Below are 27,144 nucleotides of genomic sequence, written 5' to 3'. Positions count from 1 at the left end.
TGTAGGATTATTATGTTTTCTATTATTTCACACAAACTTAAGCTTTTTCAGCTTTCTGATGCTTATGCCACCCAGAATTCTGCCTGCATTAATCTGCATTATATTTTCACCTACTCACCTAACACTCAGTTGCCTTCCTGTCCCCATTTACTCACTGATGTTTGCATGGTAATGGTCACACGCAACTCCTAGAGAGGATACTTCAACTCAGTCTTCTCTGGAGTTTTTCTTGCCCAAGTTGCCCGAGTTAACAAGAGTTTGGGGTACTAGCTTTCATGCTTCTCTTTGGTATCTGGCAAAAGCCTGTGGGCCTGGTAAATAAGCACCTCAATTTGTTCAAGTTTCTTTCTCCATCTTTAAAAAAAAAAGGATGATCCTGGCTCTGAAAAGGAGATTATTTGGAAAAAAAGGTAGTTCTAATACAACTAGGTGCTTAGATGAAATACCACAAATAGTTTCAGGAAAAGGATTTGAAAAAGGTACTAAATTATGAGGTGCTATAAAACATCAAAGAGGAAAAGCTAGAAAATGTAAAAGGCACTACTAAAATGAGAAATGTGAATTTCTTAATAAATCCAACTGTGGAATTGACGATTAAGCCTGAGGAAATATAAGTGAGGGACTGAGATGCCATGCCTGGGAGTTGGGGGGAGGGAAGGGTAATGTAAGAAAGGGAGAGAGGTAGAATAACGATAAGGCAGAAAGGATTATCAAAATTTTGTTCAAAGCATGTAATGTAATGTGCTCATTTAAAATAAGGTCTTCACCAGAGCAGGCAGCAAATTCTTTTGACTCTGGTTAAATTATTCAATGTGAAAAGTGCTTATTTGTACAGTTTTGATGGATTATAGTTCTTAAATTCAGAAGAAATCTTTTGCTTCTTCTCCCTTCTGTACATATTGGGAAATTGGAGCCTACAGAATTGTGTATTATCAGAAAGAAATAAAACTCAGTTGTCCTAATTATCAACTTCTTTTGCACCTGCCCCCAAATTATAGACCTTTTATGTGGTATTACACTCTGAATGCACCATCAAGAATATATGGAAACCTGGTGCCTTTGGAAAGTGCTTCTATTTATGTCATATGTCAAATTCTATGTTAGAAATCTGAAATTCAACCAAAAAGTACAGGATTTCAAAAAGCCAAAAGCTAATTACAATTTCTCACTAGTTTGAATCTCATGATGTAACTTCAGAATTCCTGAGAATGACTCTGCATAAGCAGTCATAAGTGATGAGAACTGATTAATCTTTACAGAACTGCATTGGGGGCAGTAATCAAGCACAAAAAATGGAGCAGCAGATTTTTCAGGCAGAAAGACGAGATAATAAAATAAAAATTTCCTGCTGTGGCATCTTAGTCTGAACATCAATTATTAACCAGGCTCCAGATTTAATGATCTATTGAAGATTCCTCCAGAAATAACACTATCTGGAGATGTTTCACAGAATGTAAGTTTCCGTGACATGGGTTGCTGCAATAAGCAGCTTTTTGTGTCCATCAATAAAAATCAGCTAAGATGAAGCTGACAATAAGACGAGAAAAATACTGGATTTGAAAATGGTGGGCTTGTAAGACACTCTATGTTCTATACAAATAAAAAGATTTATTTAAGCTCTCTATTAGCATTGAATTGGTTTCAGAGACTTGTATTGGAGTTTTAAAGGCAAATCGGAAACTATTTCCTGGAATGACTTCTCACAGCATGCCTTTTGCTACTTAGATTATATTTCTTAAATTCTGAAGAAATCTTTTGCTTTTTCCCCCTTCTGTGCATTTTTGGTGCTGAGCTGTATCCGGTTTTCCCACACTCCTGCTTGTCAGAGAGAAGAAACCACAAAAATGTAGCAAAGCAAAGTTTGTCCAAAGAGCTGCAATTCCATCTCAGGAGGATAAACATTCCTAGTGCCAAGAAATGAGTACAGTACACCAGCACCTCCAAATATATCACCCTGCTGTGTGTATGGGAACCCACCTACTCACCAGTACAATGAGTCTATCACCTAGAGGAGTAGGAACTAGGATTATACCAAGAGAGACCAACCTGTCAGACCTGAAAGTCACACATACGCTAACCCTACCAACTAAATGTCTGTTTTTCAAATGCTCCTAAAGATAATCTGGTATGAACACTAAAAGGGATTTGGCAAAGAAAGCTGGAGTTCCTTCCCAGTTTTACCAGTGACCTTCATCCATGAATTTCAGTGTCTTTATTAATCTTGCCTTGGAAGTCATAGAGAACCAGATTTAAGATCTGGCAGAAGCCTTCTAGTCCAACCTCCTCATTTTGTAATTGTGAAAATTGAAGTTCAGAGGTGTAAAGTGACTTACCCAATGTCACACGGTCACTTAATGGCAGAACTGGAGCTAGAACCCAGGATTCAACTCCCATTTCAATGTTCTCCCAGTAGAGCTCTGCCAGTAAACATTATTTGGGTCCAAGAAAGCTATTACCATGCAAGTCCAAGATTTTGGCTTTTCTTGGGTTGTGTGGTGATTTAATAATATAATTCAATAGCCACAAAGGACAGCTTTTGACTCAGATGATGAATCTGAATCAAATACAAAAGAGAAGAAGCAGCACTTTCTTTCTCTGGGTTCCAGGAGTCTTGGTTGGCAACTGAAGTTGATCATGCTAAGTACCAGTAAACATGAGACCTTAATGAAACACAAGGGAAACAAAGAAAAGCTCACAAGGCAAATACTGTTGGAAAAGCATATCCCATAAAGACACCTTGGAAAGATCCTTATTTTAAAAGTGAAGGCTAAGAGAAAAGAAACAGTACCCAAATTTGTATCTAACTAGTGACATAAAGATTGGAAGTGGAGCTGGGGATTCAGCTTTCCAGAATTAGATTTAAGATGGAAACTCTCTCTTTTTAAGGTATTAAATGCATCCTATAAAAGATACAGAATACTTCACAAAAACTGTTAAAACTATGATCAATTAAATGAATTCATCTAACATATCCAGGTCCACATCTGCCCATTAAAAAGTGTAAAAAAAGATAAAAGAGTTTTTCACACAACATAAAAGATTCAGTCTGTAGAAAAGTCTGTCAAAGTAAGTATGCCCCTTCATTTCTGGAAATTAAGATGTCAAGATTGTTATCATTTGATTTCAATTGTGGTGGTGTAGCAAAAGTAGTTCCTCAGTACTATTCATTGAGCACCCACATATTCACATCAGCAGGGAGTTATGATAACAGACAGTTTCAATCCTGGAGGAGCCTAAACACCAATGAGGGCAGACATAATGAACACAAATTAAAATATATATAACAAAATAAAATGAAAAGAGATAAATAACCAGTTATGAATGTTACCAAAAGAAATACATCTGATTTCTCCTAAATTGCCTGAGTATTTACATTGAATGGCACCAGGAAGGATTTAATATATATATAGTACATATATATATATTATATATATAATAATATATAGCATATATCTCTCCTCAAAACTACAATCTTGTCTTGAAGGCATAGTGAAGGAAGAGAAATAATCCTATAATATTTTAGTGATATAATGCTATGACCTAGACAAGATATTGACATGAAAATAACTTACTTGGAAACTCTTTGCGATGACATTTTCCTAAGCACCTGCTTGTGATTGGGTGGGGGTTTGGGGACCAGGGATGAGGAAGAATTTGGAGATGGCACCACTTTCTGTGGCAGACTGGTAGGCTTCTGGCCACTGGCAGTGGCACTGGAGATTCTGTAGCCTGCATTATGTATAGACCACAGATTGGAACTGGGTAATACAAGATTGCCAAAGATTGCCTGCAAAAAGAAAACAGGGGGAAAAGATTGATGCCTTCCATTAATTACAACCCACTTGCTACAAGTCTTTTACACTTATCTAATTACAGCCAGTAACATTGGAGAAGCCCAATGAAACAGAGAATTGGTCAACATATAAATTTTTTTTGTAAAAAATCTTGTATTGCCAGCCCAGTTTTAGAGTTAGAGGAAATGATGGCCAGGAATTGAGAAATGATAAAATGTACAGTACCCTGAGACAGAAATGAGAACACCTGAGATCTTGTCATTGCTTTGCTACTAATTACAAATATGACCTTGTGGGGCAGCTAGGTAGCGCAGTGAGTACAGCACTGGCCCTTGAGTCAGGAGGACCTGAGTTCAAATCCAGCCTCAGACACTTGACACATTTACTAGCTATGTGACCTTGGGCAAGTCACTTAACCCCAACTGCCCTGCCTTCCCCCCTCCAAAAAAAATAAAATAAAAAAATTAAAAACAAAAAAGGCCAAATATGACCTTGAGAAAGATCTTAGTTTCCCTAAAATGGGATAAATAACACCTATCTATTGGGAAGACAACATAGTATAATTTAGGGACAAGCACTTAAATGCAAAATCACTAAACACAAGAATGCTTTTTGCTTATAGGGTAAGCTTATAGACAAATCACTACAGATCCAGAAATCATGAAAGTTAACATCTATCTGTAAGAAACGAGGAAAAAGTAGACTGTTCAATTTAGCAGTTGTTTAGATAGTGCTCAAGTCAATTGATTTATTTCTTCTATAGCTCAAGGTTTTCTGTGTTTTTACTTTTCAAGTTTCAGCAATATTTGCAATAGCACATGATATAAATCAATCTCACCAAAATTCTGGTTGTGAAATAAAGTTGTAGAAAGGAAAAGCAGTAATACAACAACTATATCACACAGTACTTCTCAGATAAGGTTTTTCAAGCACTTGATTCCATCTCTAGCTATTCTATATTAAATGAGATGTAAAACTAGTATTATTTCTCCACAAGTTAACCAATAGAGTGGAAGAGAAGGAAGACCTATATTTATAAAGGATTCCTCAAACTTTGTTTACACAATGAGGGAACTACCATCAGATGGAGAAATTAATAGAAATGACTAAAGTGACAACTCAATCCTATTCCCTAGTTGTTTGAAGTTTCTACTTTTCCAAGCCTCCAAGACTCTGCCAGAATCACTACCTAGGTGTCATTCTCAACTCCTTACTCTTTCCCACCACTCTACCCCCATATCCAATCTGTTGTCAGGATGTGTTAATTCTACCTTTGTAATATCTTTTGTACATGCCCTCTTCTCTCCTCTGGCATTGCCAGGCCCTCATCATACCTCACCCCTGGACTACAATAGCCTGCTGGTGGTCCGCCTGCTACAAGCCTCTCCTTACTTCAGTCTATTTTCCACTCAGCTGTCAAAGTGATTAAAAGAACCCACAAGTTTGACCATGTCACCTCCATACTCAACAAATTCCAGTGGCTACCTATCACTTCCAGCATTGGGTATAAAATCCTTCATTTGTCTTTCAAGGCCCTTCATAACATTGCCAACCCCACAACCTTTCTAAACTTCTTACGTCTTACAATCTTCCTGCCCCCACCCCCAATATATTCTTAGATTCAGTGACACTGGCCTTCTTGATGTTCCTTAAACAAGACAAGGCAGTTTCCTCTGGGCATTTTCCCTGGTGGTTCCCAATTCCCGAATGCTCTCCCTCTTTATCTCTGCCACCCTGCTTCCCTTAAGCTCCAGCTAAAATACCACCTTCTACAGGAAGCCTTTTCAGATCACCCTTAAGTTTAGTACCTTTGCTCTGTTGATGATTTTCAATTTATCCTGTATATAGCCTGTTTGTACATAGTTATTTGCATGTTGGCTCCCCCACCAGATAAATGCCCTCCTTAAGAGCGAAGACTGTCTTTTGCCTTTTCTTTGTATCCCCAGTGCTTAGCATGGTGCCTGGCACACAGCAGATGCTTAACACATATTTATCGACTGATTGGCTGACACGTTAAAGTCTGAGAATGAAACCTTAGGAAGACTTAACTGGACATAGAATTCATCACCAGACAGGGATGGAAAATAATTCTTTGATATTGTGAGGGGCTGGAGAATTCATCAACATTTCAAATGAAAAACACTAATCTACATTTAATCATCATTGAAAGATGAAAAGTTCTATATATCTCTTCCTTAAGAGTAGGTTTGTGCCATTACCCAAAAGTCTGCCTTTCAGCAGTGATTTGTGAATAGCAATTAGTTTTGTATTTTTAAACATATTTATTTCTGTCACTAAAAGCAGATTTGTCTTTTGGCCTTTTGAGAACATTCATTAGCTATGGAAGAACCTTATTAAAAGGAATAATTCTGGTTGCATAAAGAACATACACATTATTAGTCCTTTATTGGAATCAGTTATGTTCTACTACATTATGGTATCAAAATAGCAAGCTGTTATTTATATTTCATTGGTAAACTTACATAAGGATTGTATTTCATTCTACTTTAAGACCAGTATGTTGTGTTCAAAATATGCAATAAAACAGTAAGCAAAAATACAAGCCTTTCTACATATTCTATCTACCTATGACATTCCACAACAGTTTGATCAGTCTTTAACTCCAGCAACCAAAGAAACTGAAAAACAGAAAACATAAAATCAACTGCACTCTTAAAAACTCCCACATATCTGGGATCTTTTATGCTTCAGAACATATCCTGAATTACATTTTGGGGTTGAAGGTGGGGAAGAGAGACCAAACTGTCCAGTGTTCCTGTGTAGATTGTTTGGGTAAACTCATGGTCTGATCACTTAGAATCACAGAAGCTTAAAGCTAGATGGGATCTCTAGCATAATTTAGTCCAACCTTCTCACATTTACAAGTGAGGAAACTGAGGCAGGATATTTAAATGGCTTGCCCATAGTCATATAGTTAGTTTGATGCAGAGGTGAATTGGAACCTAAGTCTCCTGGCTTTCAGGACAATCCTCTTTCAACAATCCTATAACCTGGATCTAAACATTCTCATAAAAGGAAAAAAAAAAACCCTGTATCACCATAGTCTTATAGTTCCATTACTTGTAGAGTCTATACTTTAACCTGATGTCCTAGGACTCTGTACTCCTTGTATATACTTACATTGTACTTTGCATTATATTTATCTGCATAGATATTTTATCATCTCTACTAGATTGTAAGAGCCTTGAGGGCAAGAATTATTTATTTTTGTATCTCCCCCAGCACTCTGATTGTTAAGGGTAGAGACTGTGTCTTATTTAACTCTTTATCTCCCCTGGCAACTCACACATAATAATTGTTTGAAAAATTTTTAAAATTAATCTTTATTTTCATTGTGAATGCAACAAACACCAAATAGGATGGGTATTTGTGTATATATAATGGAATGGAAAAAGAAGATTGTCTCTATAAGTATATAAGAATGAAGGAATTCAGAGGGATAGGTTTGTCCTGGTGCTCATTAATGTCCCCCATTCCTCAAATCTCCTTACAAAATGAAGACTCATCTAAGGAAATTCATGCATGAAAATTCTATGTAGGAGGTCAGTAGTTAGTACAATATATGTGTGATGCAGTCAACTAAGGAATAAGGGTCATATGGTTAATTATCAATTAATTTACAGAGAATATAGGGACTTTGGAAGTACTGGTGATTCCTCAACACCTAGTATCAAATCACTTTGCTATATTTGACTGGCTTTTTTTCTTGGGTATGGGAAATAGCTATGCAACAGAGAGTGGACTCAGAAAACCACAGTCTGAAGATTGGCTGATCCCCAGGAGAAAGACAGGAAAGGCCCTTCTTCTCCCACATGTGTCTGGCAAACATAAGGGCACTCGTGGGTGGGACGGAGGAGTTTCTGATAGACAGAACACAGACTTCAACTTGGAAGGTGAAAGGGAGAACAAAATCTGGGATCTTTCACTAGTAAGTTAGTATTGTTCACTGATTAAATCCTTGGGAGGTTTTGCCAGAAAACTTCCTCCCTTTTAGGCCTCACTCAGGCTTCATGGTACTGGCTCTTGGACTTGGATGACCACCTGTGGTGAAATAATTGTCCAGATTCATAATTAAGAGAAATGAGGAAGGCAATACAGGTAAATGCCACATAGCCACTTTTTACAACGGGTGATTATATGTCCTTTTTTCTTCCTAAAAAAAGAAATTTTTATTTTTTGTTGTATATCACTTACATTTTCTACCATATCTCTTCTCCTACCCCCCTCCCAGAGAGTTATCATTTGTAAGAAAGAATAAAAAATAGAGGAAGAAAAAATATTCAGCAAAACTAGCCAACATATTGAAAAAATCTGGCATGATATGTAGTGTTTGATGTTCCTGGTTTCCAAACCCTGGAAAGAAGCGGGGGGTATATCTCTTCTCACATCCCTTCTTTGGAGCCAAGTTTGCACATTATAATTTCAGCTTCCATTGTTTTGATATTGTTTCTCTTTCCACTAACTTTGCTGTAGTCACTGTGTATACTGTTTTCCTGATTCTGCTTACTTTGTTTTGTATCAGTTCAATTATCTTCCCATGCTTTTCTGCACTTCTCAGTTACCGTTTCTTATGGCAGAGTAATGGTCTATTATATTTATGTGCCATTGTCTGTGCAACCATTCCATAGTCCATGGGCATCTACTTCGTTGCCAGTTCTTTGCTACCACAGAAAGTGCTGCTAAAATATTTTGGTGTATACTGATCCCTTCTTTTTGTCACTGATCTCCATCTAGCACTAGAATCTCTGGGTCAAGGAATAGTAACTGAAAATTTAGTCATTCTTTTTGCTTAATTCCAAATTGCTTTCCAGAATGACTGGACCAATTCACAGCTCCACTAACAATCTGGGCCTGTCTTTCCACTACCCCTCCCCAATGATGACTTTTCTCATTTTCAATTACCTTTGACAATTTTCTGGGTGTGAGGTAAAACTTCAGAGAGTTGTTTTGACCATTTCTTCTTCTATTAAGTGATTTGGAACAGTATTTTACATAGTTTTTAATAGTTTGAAATTCTTTTGTGAACCATTTATTCATATCCATTTTAGGTCCTTCCCTCTTATTCAGGAGGTAGGCACTTCCAGGTATTGTTCTCATGATAGAGAGTCTATCGTGACTCAGAGAAAGTCCATATTATAAAACCACAAGGTATGCAAACATATTTTAGTGTGGTTAGTTCTGGTTGCTATAGTACTTGAGTATTTGTGAGCCTAGACTGTGATAACACGATGAGCAAAAAGACTGCGCACAATTTCTGGACTCAGTTATACTGTCATAGCTCTGATTGGGGAGGGGCTGAAAAGCTTAGGCTACTGTTCAAACACAAGAGCGGCAGGGAAGGCCAGATACGGACCACCCAAGGAAACAAGGCAGCTCTTTTAGCTGCCAAAGATATGTGCAACTCTCTAAAATGAGCTCTTCTTCCTCTTAACTCTTTTGAGAGGCTCTTAATAGTTCCAAATATCTAGCTCAGGGTAGAAGATGAATACAGGTGATTAATGAGTCTGCAGAACGATGGAGACACACAATTTGCCAGTCAATCAGAAGCCAGAATGCTGCCATTACACAGAATGAAGCTAACTAGGCTACATGAATATCACATCCATGACCTTTTTCTCATTAGAAGTAGCAACTTCTCAAGTGAACTAATTGGCAGATGCTGAGGTTTATGTCAAACAACTTCTTTGTCAAACAGAGACCAGGCAAGATCATGGCTTCTTTCAGATTTTAATAGCAATGCCATGCAAAAAATGCTAGACTGAGAGGCAGGGGAGAGACATGCATTCAAATTCTACCTCTAACACTTAGTGGTTTGTGACTGTGGGCGAGTTATTTGGCATCTCTATCTCAGTTTCCCCAACTGTGGAAAGGGGAAAATAATATCTATTGCACCTATTTCACAAGTCTCTCATAAGAATCAAATGATAGTGTATGTAAAATCTTGGGAAACAGGTAGGCACTGCACAAATGGTAGATTTTTGTTTTTTGGTGGAGATTTATTGCTGTAGTGAACTCCTGCTGAGGAAACCTCTACGAATGGAGATCGGCATGGGGAATGCCCTGCACCAATCTATAGACAGTTTAGGGACCTGATAGATACATTTTAGGTAGCACCCCTTACAGACTTACAGACCAAGTGATTTGCCTAGGGACACATAGGTTGCAATGAGTTAAAAGCAGAATCTGAACCAAGGTCTTTCTGGCCCCAAGACCTGCACTGTTATCCATTATCCCCAGATTACCTCTATTAATATTATTACTATTTTCTCCCAGTAAGGTCCAGTACTGTGCCCTACCAGCAAGCAGTTCAATAAATATTGCTGGCAGACTGAATGAGTTAACTCTTTTTAGGCAGCTTCTAAAAGTGTCTTAATCAATGCCAGAGAATAATTTATATACTCTGAGAAAATATTTTATAAGCTGATGTTGACTCTTCTGGATTACTTCTCTCTTTTATGTTTAAAAATATCTTTACTTCTAGATTTACTACTGAGACAACCTGGTGACACATTGCTTTTAATCTTTCCTTCTAAGTCAGTTTATCCTACCTTTAATCATTTTTCCTGCTCTTTTTTTAACCTCTCAAGTGGATGAACTACTTTTCAAAGCCTTTCTTAACTGAGTCAGCAGAGATTAGTCTAATCTCAAAATATGCCTCATTGTATTAGATACTCTAAGGCCTTGTTAATTTCAGATTCCTCATTTTTATGGTACCATTTTCGCCATCTTTGTACTTGGCACAGAAAAATAACTAAGACTGGCAGTGTTGAGTAAGCTTCTGTATTTTCTTTCTTCTGCCTAGGAATTAGTTTCTTCTCAGTTAATTTTATGAGGCTATATCTCTCATTTGTGTTTTCTGAATAACAAAATTATTTTCATCTATGGCCCCTTGCTTTCTACTCATATTTATATTGGAATGTTTCTTGATAATGTCCAATATCACCTAATTAATAGCAACAAATAGTACTGATTAGTAGTAAGTAATAAAACATCTGAGTCTCAGTTTCTTGTGTAAATTGAAGTTAGACCAAATGATCCTCTAAGTGCCTTTCTGACTCTATATCTATGAATCTATAAATGTGGCAAGAAAATTACTTAATTTTATTGTTTTCTAAGTCAATATGATATATTGCCTCATCTTAAGTTTGTGTTATTCTGGGATCTAACAGCAAGTCCTAAGTTCATATTAAATCTAATACTAAATCCCTTTAAAATTGAAAAGAAACATCTTTCTTTAAAGCAAATTTGGAAGTAAGCCATTAACTTATTTACTCAATTATGGGTCCTACTTTCAGTGGTCCATGGATGGCATTTTATTTAGTTATTTGTATGTAGGACTAACTATACTCTTTATATCTTTGTTTAAATAAATGTTGCATTTTGTCAATGCAAGGAACTCAATATGATGGGTTATATTTTATTTACCACTCAGGAAACACATCATTATCTAAAACCCTGGAGTCACGTGTTCTGTGAGCATTTTTTATATGGCTGGGAGCCATGAAATGCAGAGGGCTTGTCTTTTGCCCATCTTGCACAATGGTACTACTGTTAGTTCCTCACATGCCCATAGACAAACAAACAGACACTAACCATAAATCAGAGTGAAATGATGGAAAGAAGCTGTTCACCATGCAGCTGTAGCAAAGCAACTTTTTGAGGACACTGAGCATGTTCGAAATGTCCATATAAAGCATAAGAGCTATCTTCAATAGCTGGTAAATGTCCTACTCCTCAATGCATCCCAAACTGTCTGAATTCTGCCAAGTCACGGTTGAAAATGTGATTTCAGAGTTTTTGCATTTTCTTCTTTAACCCTGAGGCTTCTTTGGATAAGGCTATTAAAAACTGCTGTAACTAGGTGAGAATACTTCTCAATCAATCAAAAAAGTTTAATCTAAATTCAAAAAGCCAGTTGATGAAGTAAAATGACTTCAAACAAGAGGTCTGCTTTAGCTGGTTTTGAAATTTTTTCATACTCTCTGGGTCTTATATAAAAGTGCCAAGTTAGTTACAGTGGGAGGCTCCTCCAGAAATGGAACACATGTGGTTTTCTAGCACAGAGCAGAGGAGTGAGCATGTAGAGGGAGAAAAGGAGAGGCTTCCGGCCTGTTCTCCTTCCCCATCCCCTTCTGTCTAGCTTGAAGAAGAAACCATTCCAGCTCTGCTGGGTCTAGAGAAGGTTGGCATTCCCATCTCCTCACCGCTATCCTAAACAACATCCCGGCTGCAGTGTCCTCATTGCCAGAAGCTAAGGGCAGATGAGGCTCCTAGCTCTTCAAGAAGTCCACCTAGCAGAGAAAACACATTATGTCTAAGGGGAACTTCTTGAGAACCTCATAGGATTGGAGACAAAGATTTTCAGCAACCAGGAAAGCTATGAGTTCTTTCTAAGCCTGAGTCTATTATCCCCATGGAATCTGGGTTTCACAGACCCAGGGGAGGGAGAATCATTCTGTATACCAGCTATTCTTTTTGTACCATACTAGTAAATACCGCTTTCTAAAAGCCTCATGAGGCTGGTTGATGAAATGATTCTCTATTGATAATCTTGGAGGGTAGCAGTCTGGGGAGGGGGGTGTTTCAAGCCAGTGGCATTTAAGAGTCACCCCTGACCTTTCAAGGTTATCTCTAGAACCTTAAGGCCAGCTTTGCTCTGGGAAGATGAATCAGCGGGAGTGGGAGTTGTGATAGAGATTCTCAGAGCTTAAATGGGCTATGCATAATATTAGTAACAACCAACACAAGTGGTCACAACTATAGCTAAAAGGCATACTAGAATAAATCATTATCGATTTTACTATTTAACTCTGTCGTTCAGATACTGAAACCTTGATGCGTAAGCACAAAAGGAGTTTTAAATACAAGGATAAGCATTAGAATTTATAAATACTTCAAAATAGAATAGAATACCATTAGTTCAGAGTCTTCCATTAAGAGTTTATAATGTTAACTAGGGTTGCCATAGCCAAAGAATTCATCACGTGGCCAGACTATCTGTGATGAGTTTCTCTGTACTTAGCTAGGCTGGTTCTTGGAAAGCAGATATAGTCTGTTGCTGGGATAGTGCTTGAAGCCAAACTGGCACGGAAGAATCTGGCAGAGCTTGTGTTCCTTTGCTCTTACCTTAAAGAAGTCAGGTTCCTTTGTATGCCATGATAAGGCATCAGAGATGCACAACACAAGGACTGGGTAGACTGTGATCTGTATCACTGCTTTTAAAATGTTCAATAATTTACACTTGCATTTCCCATAATTGATCTGAATAAATATATTTTTTACTGTATTATATACTATAGTAACATAATAACTGTACTACTATCAGATCCTTATAAACCCATGGTTAGCTTTAAGGTATCCCCCTAATCGAGTAGTAGGAAACTCCTTCTAACATGGGGGAGGAAACCTTATCACAACATAGGTTTTTACAGTATCTTTTTTTTCCCAGAAGAGCTGAAAACACTTCTACATATATCTTATTTATCTCTATATTTCTCTCTATCATCTCATTTATTCTCACAGTCTCCTTCGAGAGTAAGAAAAATCATGTTTATTAAGTTTTTCCTATTTGGGCTGAATTCAGATTTGCTACTGTATCTCCCTTGGGGTATTTTATGGAAGGGCCTTCCTGCAGGCACAAATATATTGACTATTTCTTGTTGGCCACGAGAACTCTTCTAATTGCAATTAGAACTATGTGGATATGTTTAAGGGGGCAATGTCTTGCCCTTTAGGACTCGCAACTCCTAGGACAGTCTATGCCCAGCACAGGGCTGCCTCTGTTTCGTCTTCTTTCCTTTGCCTTATGGGAGCTCCAAAGGCATCTTATCTCTGCTGAGAACCTGAGCAGCTAGGTATCAGCTACTGAAGCAGCTACAGGGAGAACACTGGAAGAGGGAGACTGGCCAAGAGATGAAAAGCTGCCCCAAAACAGAAAGAACACGGGAAAGAAAGACCCCACTTATCATGGATCAGGGTGTGGAGATGAAACATAAAATCACCAATTAGTAGCTCTGTTGCGAATGTCCCAATGAGGCTTGGATACTAGCCTCTCAACTGATCGTAATCATTCTACGATTCTTTATTGCTCAAGTATTCCTTTTTCTGTGTAGGAATAAAACCTGATTTTGGTGTGTACCTTGGACACCTTTTTTGACTTCCTCCCCTCTCGTTTGGGGAGGACCCCTTTCACTAGAGATCAAAACAGAATTATTCTTAGGAATCTTGTAGTGGGGGTATGTGTGGTGGTGGTGGGAAGCTCTGGGAGCCTAATTCCAATAATAAGGAGATAGGCAACCCTAGAGCAATGAATCCAAGGTTGACTATGAAGGCAGGTACAAACCAGTGACTGCTGCCAAGCCCTGTGGCCCCAGACGAGGGGTATATAGCTAGTCCCTATGTTGGACTATCAATCAAATAGGATAATCCTAGGGCAATCTTCAGTAGAGAAACAAGAAATAAAAATTGTTACTAGTTCCTGACAAAGGTTGTAAAGAAAAAAAAAATCAAAGAAGCAGTGGGCTATAAGATCCAAGTTAACACACCCCTGGGGCCCAAGCATAGACATGTAATCTTGCCTTCAAAGTCCTTAAGACTAACCTTGTTTCTATTTGTCTTCCATTAAGCTATATGGTGATGAAGATGTCCGGGACGGTCACTGCAGCATGCTTGCTCTCTTTCTGCCATGCTGTGAATCTAGCATATTATTGTTGGCAGAATGAAAAGAAGACTGAAAACTCCTGCTGAGATTCTCCTCCCTTCCCTCCTTTCCCTCTCCCCAACACAAACACGCAGCTGCTGAGGTTCTCTGAGAACAGTGTTAATTCCTGCAAGGAGGTAGAATTTTTCTAGGCCCTATCCCTATGCAATGAACTTTTTGGATCAGAGCAGCAGGAATTGGTTGTGTATGTGGATCCATTCCAGACCTGAAAGGTGATAGGTACACATATGCCTGGAGACACTTGGGCACACACACTTGGGCACAAAAGCACACACACTGTCACCAAAGAGCACATTACACTTTTGATGCTAGAAAGGGTGTGAAAGACTCGCTAAGCTTAGCTTCTCCTGGCGCCTGCCTGTTATAGTCACGTTGGTCTCTGTTGGCCCTGCTTCAGGAATTTGGATGAGTGCTCCCACTCTATATCCAGGCTGGTTCAGAAAGTGGTAGAAAGGCCAAAGTCAAGAAACAAATTTTCCTCTCATTTAAAGTGACCCCGCTATCATAGAAAATTAAGTCATCTAAAAATTGAAGAGTTTTCTACCAGACTGCAGGAGGAAGAAGGATGGATGGAGGTTGGAGGAAAAGAGAAAAGTTTTAAAAACAAACCCGTTTTTTAGTTAACGGAAACTTCAGGAGCACTGCCTTGGCCATCAAAATGTACTTAATTTTTCTGCTTTCTGAACTGCTGGACTCTTTTCAGTTTGTATGAGGCAGAGGAGAGAGTGGGAGGGAAGGGGAGAGGGGGTGTGAGCAGAGGTTTAACAAAGGATCACTTTAACAGAAACTACTGAGTAATCGCTCTGTGCTGGGCCAAGAATAACATCAGCTCAATGTCAGCAATTAGAATTGGGTCAGTTAGGCCCCACAGCCAGCATGGCCCTCCTCCTAGACCCCAGCATGGAGAGCTACTAACACTGATGTCATCAGCTGTCTCCATTGCTCATGAAAGACCCTCAGATAGAGATGAAAGAAAGGCTTTTTGCATTTTCCTTGAGGGGTAATAACCCAGCTTGAGGGGGAAATGGGGAAAGAAACAGAGGTCAACAACTCAGGAAAGAAAATACAAATCTCTGTGTGTGTATGTGTGCGTGGGTGTGTGTGTGTATATTATATATATGTATGTATATATACACACATAAGGATGTATATGTATATATATGTGTACATATGTATATAGTACAATATAGTACTATAGTACCATTACACATAAATATATTGTTCTATACGTACAGAGAGACTACAGACATATTTATAGTCATTAGAATGCAAATGTAGATGTTATAATTTTTTTTTTCAAATAATCTTGATCCCAAAAGGGTTAATCTACTTACTTCTACACTTATTTATTCAGGTAGTATAGAAGCAGGGTACACTGAAATTCCCAGATATTAAGGGGCTGCTTGCTGAGCAGCACTGCTGAAAATACAGCAACAGTGGTAGAGAGCAAGAAAACATTTAGATAACCTATTTATGAAGAAGCAGCGGCAGAAGGGGAGAAAAAAAACAATGAAACAAAAGTTCCTAGAAAAGAACTTTTGCCAGACAGTTTGCATGGGAGAGTCTGTGCTTTCAGTGCAGTGACGCTCCCTTCTAAAAGACAGCAAACGATCTCCCCTCCCCTATGCCCCCAGCAGAGAGATCTTTTCTAATATTGATGCCCCTTGAGATGATTTGGAAAACCAATACAGTTCTAGGATATTCATAGGATGATAAAGAGGTGGGAGGGGATTCTTTCCCTCCTCACTCTGGCTTCCCTGGCTTCCATCAAGTCCCAGCTGAAATCCCCTCCTTCTACAAAGAGTTTTTCCTAGTTTCCCTTAATACCACTGGCTTCCCTCTGTTGATAATCTCTAACTTATCATGTGAGAGTATGTTTATAGACACACACATATGTAAAAGAAACAGGCAAAAAACTGAGGAAAGAAAACACATCTCTGTATGTATGTATATATTCATATTAAGATACAAATTATTAACATACATTCTTTGTTCTGTTATACATAATATGCTATATCATATATAGTGGTTTTCATTTTGCCTCCCTGATTTGATTTGTGAGAGTGCCTTGAAAGGAGGGGCTGTCTTTTGCCTTTCTTTGTACCCTCAGTGCCCAGTGCCCGGCACAAAGCAGCTGCTTAATAAATGCTATTTGACTGACTTTCTCACAAGCAATAGGAGAAGTGTGTCCCTTTTTCAGTTATCTCGTTTTTTTCTTCTTCATCTCTACCAGCTGGTCAAGATTCTATTTCTCTGTGTTTTTGTTCTAGGACTGTTTCTGTCAAAGGGCTCTGAGGTGCTTTCACACCCATGTCATGGGATCAATTTTCTCCTAGACGATTTGTAAATGAGAATTGGAAGGTACTGTTTCACACTGTTGATGAATGAAGTTCACACGTCATGGGCTTTTGAACATGCACATACACTCACAGAAGCACACATGTAGAGCTAGAAAGGACCACAAACACTATTTAGTGGTGTTCTTCAGTCATTTAGTTGTGTCCAACTCTTCATGACTCAGTGGACCATGGCTGTCCGTGGGATTTTCTTGGCAAAGATATTGGAGTGGTTTGTCATTTCCTTTTCCAGTTTCACCAGGTTCACCTTTTGTCAGGCTATCAGAGATTAAGTGGCTTATCCAGGATCACATAGTTAGGAAGTGTCCGAGGCTGCATTTGAACTCAGGTCTTCCTGACTCCAGGCCCTGTGCTCTATGCACTGAGCCATCAACTGCTCTTAGACTATTTAGTATAACTCTTTAATTTTACAGATGATGAAACTGAGGCTCAGATTGATAAACTGACTAGACTAATCACAAGTAGTAAGTGGTGGGACAGAGATTTGAACCAAGGCAATTTGACATTGTCCTCCAGACCCAATTTCCAAATACATCCTAGACCTGATCTCTTTTCAATCCATTTGTCTTGTTTGGGCTTTTTGAAATGCCAAAATAAAACAAAACCTTACAAAACCTTAGATATTATAAGTGCTATGATTATAGTCAAAAAAGTGTAGAGAAACTCCTCAAAATACAAGATGAGAAAGGCTATATAATCATTACCAAAGCCATTTATTCAATTACTACCACTATTATTACAATTTTTACTACTTTAAAGCTTTTAGTTTTACTATTTTACTATTTACTAATTTGCTATTATTACCATTACTAAATTATGTTACTAATCGTCAGTATATGCTACTGTTCAAGTTATTAAAAAACAATATAATCTCTAAATAGTAATTTTGTATTAGGCTCTCAGTTAATATCCTTTTGTAGGAGAAAAGGACTGAGGGTCTCCTGCAGGTGAATACTAAGAAAGAGCTTTGATTTCTTTGTGTCTCACACTGGTCATAGACGGCCAAAAAATGTTCAAACTGATGCAATGTTTCACCGACTACTCAAACTTTAAATAAAGAAACAATGCCTTATAGAATCTATCAGAGAATGTGACTTGATCTAAAGTTGATCTAAAGATCTAAAGACCCTAACTAAGGGTCGATGGAAAGCATAGGCCATGCTCACTGCACAAATGGTGGCTCAACAGATAAGAGATCGTTATTACAGAACACCGTCTTTCCTCAGGAGAGCGGAAATAATACCTGACACTTAGGTAATACTTGATAATTTACAAAGAGCTTTCACTATGTCTGTAGCAGGGATCAAATTATGATGAATTCCCGGAGCGCTGTGCAATAGCACTTGCCTGCCTCCATCAGAAATTGCTTCCCCAGTTGGAGATGAGACCCTGAATATAGGAGAGTATGCCAGGGAGGGAGGGGAGGGAAATAAAATGTTTCTAATGTTTGTTGTATCTCCTCTTCTGTTTCACTTAATTGTTTCTTACCGATTCTAAAATAATTAGATTACAAGATTATAGATTTAGAGCTGGAAGGGTCATTGAAGGCGGCAAAATCCATCTTCCTCATTTTATGATTAAGGAAACTGAGGTCCAGAGCTCAGTCACACAGGTAGGTAGACAGGCAGGTAGTGCACGTCAGGCCTGGGGTTTAAGCTGAGGGAGATCTTCTGATAGTGGGATTCCACTAGCCCATACCATGTGATTTTAGAGGCCCTTAATTTTTTAATGAGATGGGGGAATCAATCAACTTGGGGAAAAAAAAAAAAGAAAAGAAAACATTCCCCACAAACATTAACACAAATCATGAAGGTTAAGGTTAACATGGTCTGGTCCATGGGCTCTAGGCCATTTGATTCTCACAAGAACTCAGGTAGGTAGGACGGGTGTTACTGTCTCCATTTTACAGTTAGAGAAACTAAGGCATTAGAGAGATGAAGTGACTTGCTGCCAATAAATGTCTGACCTAGAGCTCAGACCCAGTTCTTCTGATGCCAGGTTCAGCATCCTGAATTTTACACTCCATGTAGGTTCAGAAACAACAGTTTAAAACACCCACGAAATCTTGTTCCTTCTGTGGAGTGATTCCAGACGTCTTCTGAAATAAGCCATAAGGTGCGAAAAATTCTGGATGCTGGATGGAATATTTAGTAGGACATTTGCTATTTTTCTGATTATTCTATACCTTCCAAATTAACAGGATTCAAATCCTTTGTCCATGCTCCCAGAACATAGTCACCATTCAGCTCAACCTGAACCAACTGTGCCTGAGAGGAGATGAAGAGAGAGAATATGCACACATATGCACAGGCACACACATGTATACACATATACACACATCCATCCGTATATATATGTACATATATACATATACATATAAACACACACATATGCACACACATTTATGGTGAATGAGTTTTTGTTCTCTCTCTAGGAGACATGAGATAACTCTCTACCTGGGAGTTTTGTGTACTCCCTATGAGAGTCTGACAGAATTGGAAAAAAACCAAACATATTTGTTATATATTTCACAGTTTAGTGACGTATATGGGTATAATCCTCAGTGACAATTATCTTCATTATAGTAGCATTTATATAGTAATTTAAGGTTTGCAAAGCACTTTACATATATTATTTCATTTAATCCTTATAGGAACCACAAGAGGTAGTACAAGAAGATATCTTTCTTTGTCTTCTTTTTACAGATGAGGACTGAGGCTCACAGGAAAAGAAACTAGCCCAAGGTCACCAGACCTGGGCCCTCTTCACTCAGTGATCCCATTAGGCATTTAATTATCATCTCTCTGCTGATGATTCTCAAATTTGCCCATTTAGGCCCAATCTCTCTGCTGACCTCTATCTAGTCTCACTTCTCCAACTCCCTTTCAGACATCTCAAGCTAGATGGTCAGTAGATATCTTAAACTCAACATATCTAAAGCTGAATTATATTTCCTCTTAAACCCTCTTTATTTCTAAACCTCCCTATTACTGTTGAGGGCACCGCTATTTTCCCAGGCCCGCTCAGTTCTTCACTACCTATGACTCATACTCAATCTGCTGCCAAGGCATGCATGCCAATTTCACCTTTGTAACATCTCTCAAATGTGTGCCTTCTCTCTTCTGATACTTCTACCATCCTGGTGCAGGCCTTTGTCTCCTGCTGGGTCTGCCTGTATCGAGTCTCTCTCTACTCCAATCTACCCTCTATTTAGCCATCAAAGTGATTTTCCTAAAGTTCAGGTCTCACCAGGTCATTTCTTTACTCAATAAACTCCAGTGGCTCCCTATCACCCACAAGATCATATACAAAACCCTCTGTTTGGCATTCAATATCCTGCATAAAATAGTTCCCTGTTCCCTCCCCTTCCACCCTTCCAGTATTCATAAACCTTATACCCCTCCTCACCCCCAATGACAATGGTCTCCTTGCTATTCCACAAACAAGACCCTCCATCTCTTGGCTCCTTGAATTTTCTCTGGCTGTCATTCATACTTTGAATGCCCTCCCTCCTCATCTCTACCTTTTGGCTTCCCTCATTGCCTTCAAGTCCATATTAGAATCTCATTTTCTGAAGGAAGCCTTTCCTAATCCCTCTTCACATTTGTGCCTTCCCTCTGTTAATTGTTCCTTATTTATCCTGTGCATAGCTTGTTTGTACATATTAATTTGCTTGTTCTGAGCTCCTTGACGGCAGGGATTCATGTTGCTTTTCTATGTATCGTCAGCACTTTGCAGAGTACGTGGCACATAGTAGGCACTTAATAAATACTTCTTGACTGCTTGACTGACAAGTAGGAAATGACAGAACTGGAATTTGAACCAAGACAATGTAATGCTGCTCTCCAGCCTCAGTTTCTATGTACATCCTGGTCCTGACCTGTTTCCATTTCATCTGTCTAATTTAGGATTTCTGAAGTTAAGTGAGTTGTCCAGGGTCATACGGATAATAAGTATCTGAGGCAAGATTTAAATCTAGGTCCCATTAATGCTAAGTCCCCTTCCCTCACTCACGCAGCCACCACCCTAGTTTACCGTGATTACCTCTCATCTGAACTAGTGCAATCATCTCCCAACTGGTCTCCTTTCCAATTGTCTCTTTACTCTTAACCATCCTCTCCACTCAGCTTCCAAAATGATCTTACTAAAGAGCAGATCTCTTCCCCCCCTTCTCTACTCAGCAAACTCCAGCCCTCATTTACCCCTAAAGTCAAATATAAAATGCCTCTTTTACTTTTCTAGTCTTCTTACACCTTATTCCATGATCTCAGGATCTCTCTCTCTCTCTCTCTCTCTCTCTCTCTCTCTCTCTCTCTCCCCCTCTCCCTCTCTCTCCCCCTCTCCCTCTCTCTCTCTCCCACCCCTACACTCCATATCTCTGCATTAAATGGCTGTCCCTCATATGTGGGGGACATGCCCTTCCCCCTTACCTCTGCCTTTGCCTAGCCCACTTTCCTTATAGACTTAGCTCAAATCTCCCTTTCTCCAGGAGGCTCTTCCCCACTCCCCCATGTGCTGGCACCTTCCCCTCCAATATTAACTTTTGTCTTCTCTCTATATGTCTTATATAGACCTAGTTATTTACATGTTGTCTCTCTCAATAGAATATGAGCTTTTTAGGTACAGGGCTGTTTTTTGGCTTTTGTAGCATCCTCACTGCTTAGCACTAAATAAATACTTGTTTACTAGCCACTATACTTCATTGACTTGTTGAATTCTATGCATACAAGTGTAGGTGTCTTCTTATTTCTCTCTCTCCCCTGTTTTTTTTTGGGGGGGGGGGAAGCAATTGGTGTTAAGTGACTTGCCCACAGTCACACAGCTAGTAAGTGAGGTATGTTCTTATTTCTCTAAGGAACACAGGCTGGAAGTTGATCCAAAGAATGGAAATGATTTCAAAATGAAGAGATTTTTTCAAGTGGGAAAGAGAAAAACTCCTTTCCTAAACCCTCCAAATCCTGTTATTTGATTATTCTTCTTTTTGTAACCTTCCTTTCTTGTCAAGTTGACTGGTTTCAAGGGACAAGGTAGGCTACATTGAGAAGAAGAGACTAGATTTAGTCAGAAGAATTAAGATAGCTCAGTAAAACTTTGATCATTTAGCCATCATTTCAGCATTTCTGCTCCAAATAATTCTTCTGGGGAACAGGCTCAACAGATTTTCTTTTTAAAAAGATGAGCCAATGAAGTAGGGGTAGAGTTAGTGTTCTATTGTTCTATTCTGGGTCTTAAAAGGAAATTTCTGGTAAGTTATCCCTGAAGTTAATTAACGAACTTGACTTTTCCCCACAGATGGTTTCATTTTGGGGACTGGTCACTTGTCTAATTACCTGGTGCCGGGCTCGGCTCTGGTCAAGCAGCTGTCGTGACTGGAGTTTTTGTTGTTCAAGCTGTTGTAGCGCAAAGTGGAGCTGATAGCTGCCCGCGGTGGGATGGTACTTGTGCTGTGACATCACTCCTGTTGCCTTGTTATACGCAGAGTTTTCTACTTCCCCTTCCCAGGCAAAGCCACCTGTTTTCATGTTCCTGAGGAAAAGAGAAAATATATTTCTTGAAGGATCAAGGTAAAATCCTCAAGAAAACACCAGTGTCAAAAGATGTCAAAGATAAACTCCAATGCAGGCAAGTAAACTAACGGGGAAGACTAGAATAGAAGAAATGCCAGGACAAACCACAGACCACCTAGGCCAGCATTTTGGCTCTGAAGGCACCATGGGCAATTCTGTGGTAGGGCGTCATAAGCCCCAAAGTGTTTTATGGCTGAATTAGTATGAGAAGAGCTGAGCTGGTCTAAATCATTTTGAGACCAGTATGAACATATCTTGAAATTATTTTCTTGCTGACAATAACTAGACTTGAATCTCAAAACCACTTATGCTTATGGGCCTGATGTGACTATATTACTCAAGTTAAACAGACATGATCCATATGTTTAAAGAGCTTACTTACAAAGATGTAGAAAAATACAAGGGATATGTAAACACTAGAACCAAAATACTAAGAAGTATGTAAATATTATAAGTAAAATCCCAATAAAGCAAAATAATAACTGTATATCATCAGGGTTGAAAAAATGTGACAAAAGTTACATGCTTTGACAGGGAGAAGCCAAGGCAAAAGTGATATATACCTACTGAGGCAAAACACTGAAGTTGAGACAAATAAAATAAAGGACTTGGCATCTAGATAGCTAAGGGCAAGAATATAAACACAAAGGATGCTTCAGTGCAGAAAACAGTTGAGATAATAAGGCCTAGAGACTGGAGAGGGGTTGGTGATTCCAATGAATGAGACAAAAAACCTGGGAGAAAGGAACAAGTGGTAAAACTAAAGACTAATGATTCACAAACCAACTAAAGAGGTATTACTTTGAATTTGGAATTTGGAAACTCTGGAATGAGTCAATAACATAAAGTCTCACTGATTTTTAGAGCTGAAGGGATGTTAAAGAAAATTCAGTTCAACCTCCTCATTTGGAAAATGAGGAAACTGAGGCCCAGATTAAACGACACGGTTAAGGTCACAGTGTTAATCAGGGACACAGCACAACTAATACCTACGTCTCAGACTTCTAATTCAGCGGTCTCTCTACTGCATCATGTTGAATTATATCATTAAAACAAGTGAAGTATAGATCAGGAAATATACAAACTGTGAGTGATCTTCTTAATGGGTCAGAATAGCCTAGCCATCAGTAGAACATCTGCTCCTGCCAGACTTACTGGCTAGCATTAGTGAAAGGAAGGAAGGAAGGAAGGAAGGGAGGAAGGAAGGAAGGGAGGAAGGAAGGAAGGAAGGGAGGGAGGAAGGGAGGAAGGAAGGAAGGAGGAAGGGAGGAAGGAAGGAGGAAGGGAGGAAGGAAAGAAGGAAGGAGGGAGGGAAGGAGGGAGGAAGGATGGAGGGAAAGAAGGAAGGAGGAAGGGATGAAGGAAGGGAGGAGGAAGGGAGGGAGGGAGGAGGAAGGAGGAAGGAAGGGAGGGAGGGAGGGAGGAAGGAAGGAAGGAAGGGAGGGAGGAAGGAAGGAGGAAGGGAGGGAGGGAGGGAGGAAAGGAGGGAAGAAGGAAACAAGGAAGGAAGGGAGGGAGGGATGGAGGAAAGGAGGGAAGGAGGAAGGGAGGTAGGAAGGAAGGGAGGGAGGGAGGGAGGAAGGGAGGTAGGAAGGGAGGAAGGAAGGAAGGAAGGAAGGAAGGAAGGAAGGAAGAAAGGGAGGAAGGAAGGGAGGGAAGGAAGGGAGGGAGGAAGGAAGGAAAGAAGGGAGGAAGGAAGGGATGGAGGGAGGGAGGGAGGAAGGAAGGAAGGAAGGGAAGAAGGAGGAAGGAAGGAAGGAAGAAAGGGAGGGAGGGAGGAATGGAGGAAAGGAGGGAGGGAGGAAGGGAGGTAGGGAGGGAAGGAAACAAGGAAGGAAGGAAGGGAGGAAGGAAGAAGTGAGGAAGGAAGGAAGGGAAGAAGGAAGGAAGAAAGGGAGGGAGGGAGAGAGGAAGGGAGGGAGGGAGGAAGGAAGGAAGGAAGGAAGAAAGGGAGGGAGGGAGGAAAGGAGGAAGGAAGGAAGAAAGGGAGGGAGGGAGGAAAGGAGGGAAGAAGGAAGGAAGAAAGGGAGGGAGGGAAGGAGGAAGGGAGGGAAGGAAACGAGGGAAGAAGGAAACAAGGAAGGAAGGAAGGGAGGGAGGGAGGGATGGAGGAAAGGAGGGAGGGAGGAAGGGAGGTAGGGAGAAAGGAAGGAAGGGAGGGAGGGAGGAAGGGAGGTAGGAAGGGAGGAAGGAAGGAAGGAAGGAAGGAAGGAAGGAAGGGAGGAAGGAAGGGAGGGAGGAGGGGAGGGAGGAAAGGAGGGAGGGAGGAAGGAAAGGAGGGAAGAAAGGAGGAAGGAAGGAAGGGAGGGAGGGAGGGAGGAAGGAAGGAAGGAAGGAAGGAAGGAAGGAAGGAAGGAGGAAGGAAGGAAGGAGGAAGGAAGGAAGGAGGAAGGAAGGAAGGGAGAAAGGAAGGAAGAAAGGGAGGGAGAGAAGGAAATGAGGGAAGAAGGAAACAAGGAAGGAAGGAAGGGAGGAAGGAAGAAGTGAGGAAGGGAGAGGGAGAGCGAGCGCAACAGCACCTAACGTTTATATAGCACCTAGTACACACCAGCACTGTGCTTAAGCACTTTACAATTATTATGTCATTTGATCCTCACAGCGATCCTGGGAAGTAGTGGTTATTATCATCCTCATTTTACTGATGAGGAAACTGGGCCAAACAGAGGTTAAATGACTTGTCCAGGGTCACACAGCTAATAAGTGCCTGAGGCTGGATTTGAACTCAGGGAAGTATTTGTACCATGGGCTGGTGGTCAATAGTAAGTCATAACCAACCTCTCTGCTACTATTTGCCAAAATCAAGGATCAGAATAAATAGGCCTCAGGACTATGGGGGAAGGGCAGGGAAGAGGAGAAAGAATGTTAAGTGGGGAAATGAACTTTAGGAGGGAGGCTTTTAGCAACTACACATCGATGGAACGGACTAGAATGTCATAAACTTTTACTGTCAAAGCTGTTTTTCCTCTCGTCAGTAACTCAAGCCCTGCCTCCAAATTGCAGAAGGAGAAGTTTCTCAAGCAAGTAGAAGCTTTCTGTAAAAAGGCAGGAATTTTTACAGCCAAGGATGGGGTGGGGGCAGGGATAGCTCAGCTGTGAAGCAATGTGATAAATGCCAGCAGGGACTTGCTTTCTTTGAAGTGCAGTGTGCCTGACCCAGGCCATGACCATTACATGTGTAAAGGACAAGCTTTTGGAGTTTGCAGTAAGCAAGCAGGTGGTGCAGTGACAGATATGGAGACAGCCAGGTGTTGTAGAAAGACTGAGGCAGTCCTGAAACCTGATCGTTCATTAAGTACAGGTGCCTATATATATACACATACATACACACACACACACACACACACTTTTTTCCAATTTAAATCTCTGAATAGGTTCAGTTTCAACTGAAAATCCTAGCTCTTTTTTTAATTTACCATATTTTCCTAATATCTACTTCCACTCTACCCAAAATCTTGGTTTCTTCCATCATTCTCCTTCAATGTTTTCATTGCTCTCTGTAGGATATACAGTGCAGAGGTAGTGAGGTGGAGTGGGAAAGCTACTAGATTTGGAGTTAGAAGAAGAGTGTTGGAATCCTGGCTGTGTGTCCTTGGGTAAATTACATAGTCTTGCTAAGCCTCAGTTTCCTCATCTGTAGAATGGAGATAATGTCTATCCAGTTTCATCTCAAATGGTTGGTTTCAGGATTAAGTGCGATAAAACATATGAAAAAACCTTGACAGCTGTAAAGCATTATACAAGTGCAATGGATTATTATAAATAATGATACTTCAAAAATAAAAATATTTTAAAAAAATAATACTTTAAAAACTTGGCCTATAACAACATAATGCAATGTAATATTTTTACACAATTTCTAGGACGGCCTATATATAACCAAAGGAGTTATGTGACATACCTTCAGATAGCATAGTCCTGAATTAAAAATAAAGGGCTCTATTTTCTATTTAATTTGTTGGTGAAAATATGTGCAACATTTCTGACTCCCATTTTTTTGAGTCATTCATCCAATTATTCTGCTCATAGAGTCTTATTTTATTTATGTTAGACTACAGTACTTCCTCTATCTCCCCTAGGCACAATAAAAGGTTAACACAACTAATCTGAATTTTAGAAGTCTGCTCAGAGAACAAGCAGGATAGGGGGAGATTAAAGGGGTGAACATCCCAGAGATTGATATGATATACCTATAATTCAGGGCTAGAGAAGATAAATCGTGTGGTGGGCGCTAAGCTCCCCATCTCTGTTCCAGAAATACAGGCACTAACTATCACACAGCCTATGAGATAAAAAAGATGCTTTCTGTAGAGAGTCTTTGAGAATGTCTGTCCATCACAGTCATAGAGATTTTATACTGAATTGTACTGTACTAGTTTGCAGAAATTGTTTCACAAGCTCAAGGGTGATGACTCTGGAAAATGTACACAGGGCAAGAAGATACACAGAGTAAGATGCAATTCCTCTAAATGACATGTGCTCATCCAGAATCTTTGTGCCACACATGATATAGACAGAACCAGACAGCACAAAAGAGTAGTGTTGTTACAGGTAGCACTATCTTGATACCCTTTGTCTATACATCACATACATTTCTGAATAAATTTCTCTTTTCTGTTTTTGTGAGCCTTCTCTTTTAGCAAAAATTAAAGGAAAAAAAGTTAATCAAAACCCATCAATACAAAGAC

At 39.7% G+C, this 27,144-nt stretch overlaps 1 protein-coding gene across 3 annotated transcripts in view; it reads right to left on the bottom strand.

Annotated features, from left to right (window-relative positions):
- TTLL5 (tubulin tyrosine ligase like 5) overlaps positions 1-27,144 on the bottom strand; it is a 400,968-nt gene that overhangs the window by 59,471 nt on the left and 314,353 nt on the right. For all 3 annotated transcript variants that reach the window (XM_036734448.1, XM_036734449.1, XM_036734450.1), the window contains 2 exons: positions 22,223-22,418; positions 3,573-3,787 (listed from right to left, as the gene is read on the bottom strand). In XM_036734448.1, coding sequence (XP_036590343.1) covers positions 3,573-3,787; positions 22,223-22,418 — 411 coding nt within the window. The remainder of the gene's footprint in view (positions 1-3,572; positions 3,788-22,222; positions 22,419-27,144) is intronic.

Source organism: Trichosurus vulpecula, chromosome 8 (genome assembly GCF_011100635.1).
Source record: "Trichosurus vulpecula isolate mTriVul1 chromosome 8, mTriVul1.pri, whole genome shotgun sequence".
Lineage (NCBI taxonomy): Eukaryota > Metazoa > Chordata > Mammalia > Diprotodontia > Phalangeridae > Trichosurus > Trichosurus vulpecula.
This window is presented reverse-complemented; position numbering and strand designations above follow the sequence as displayed.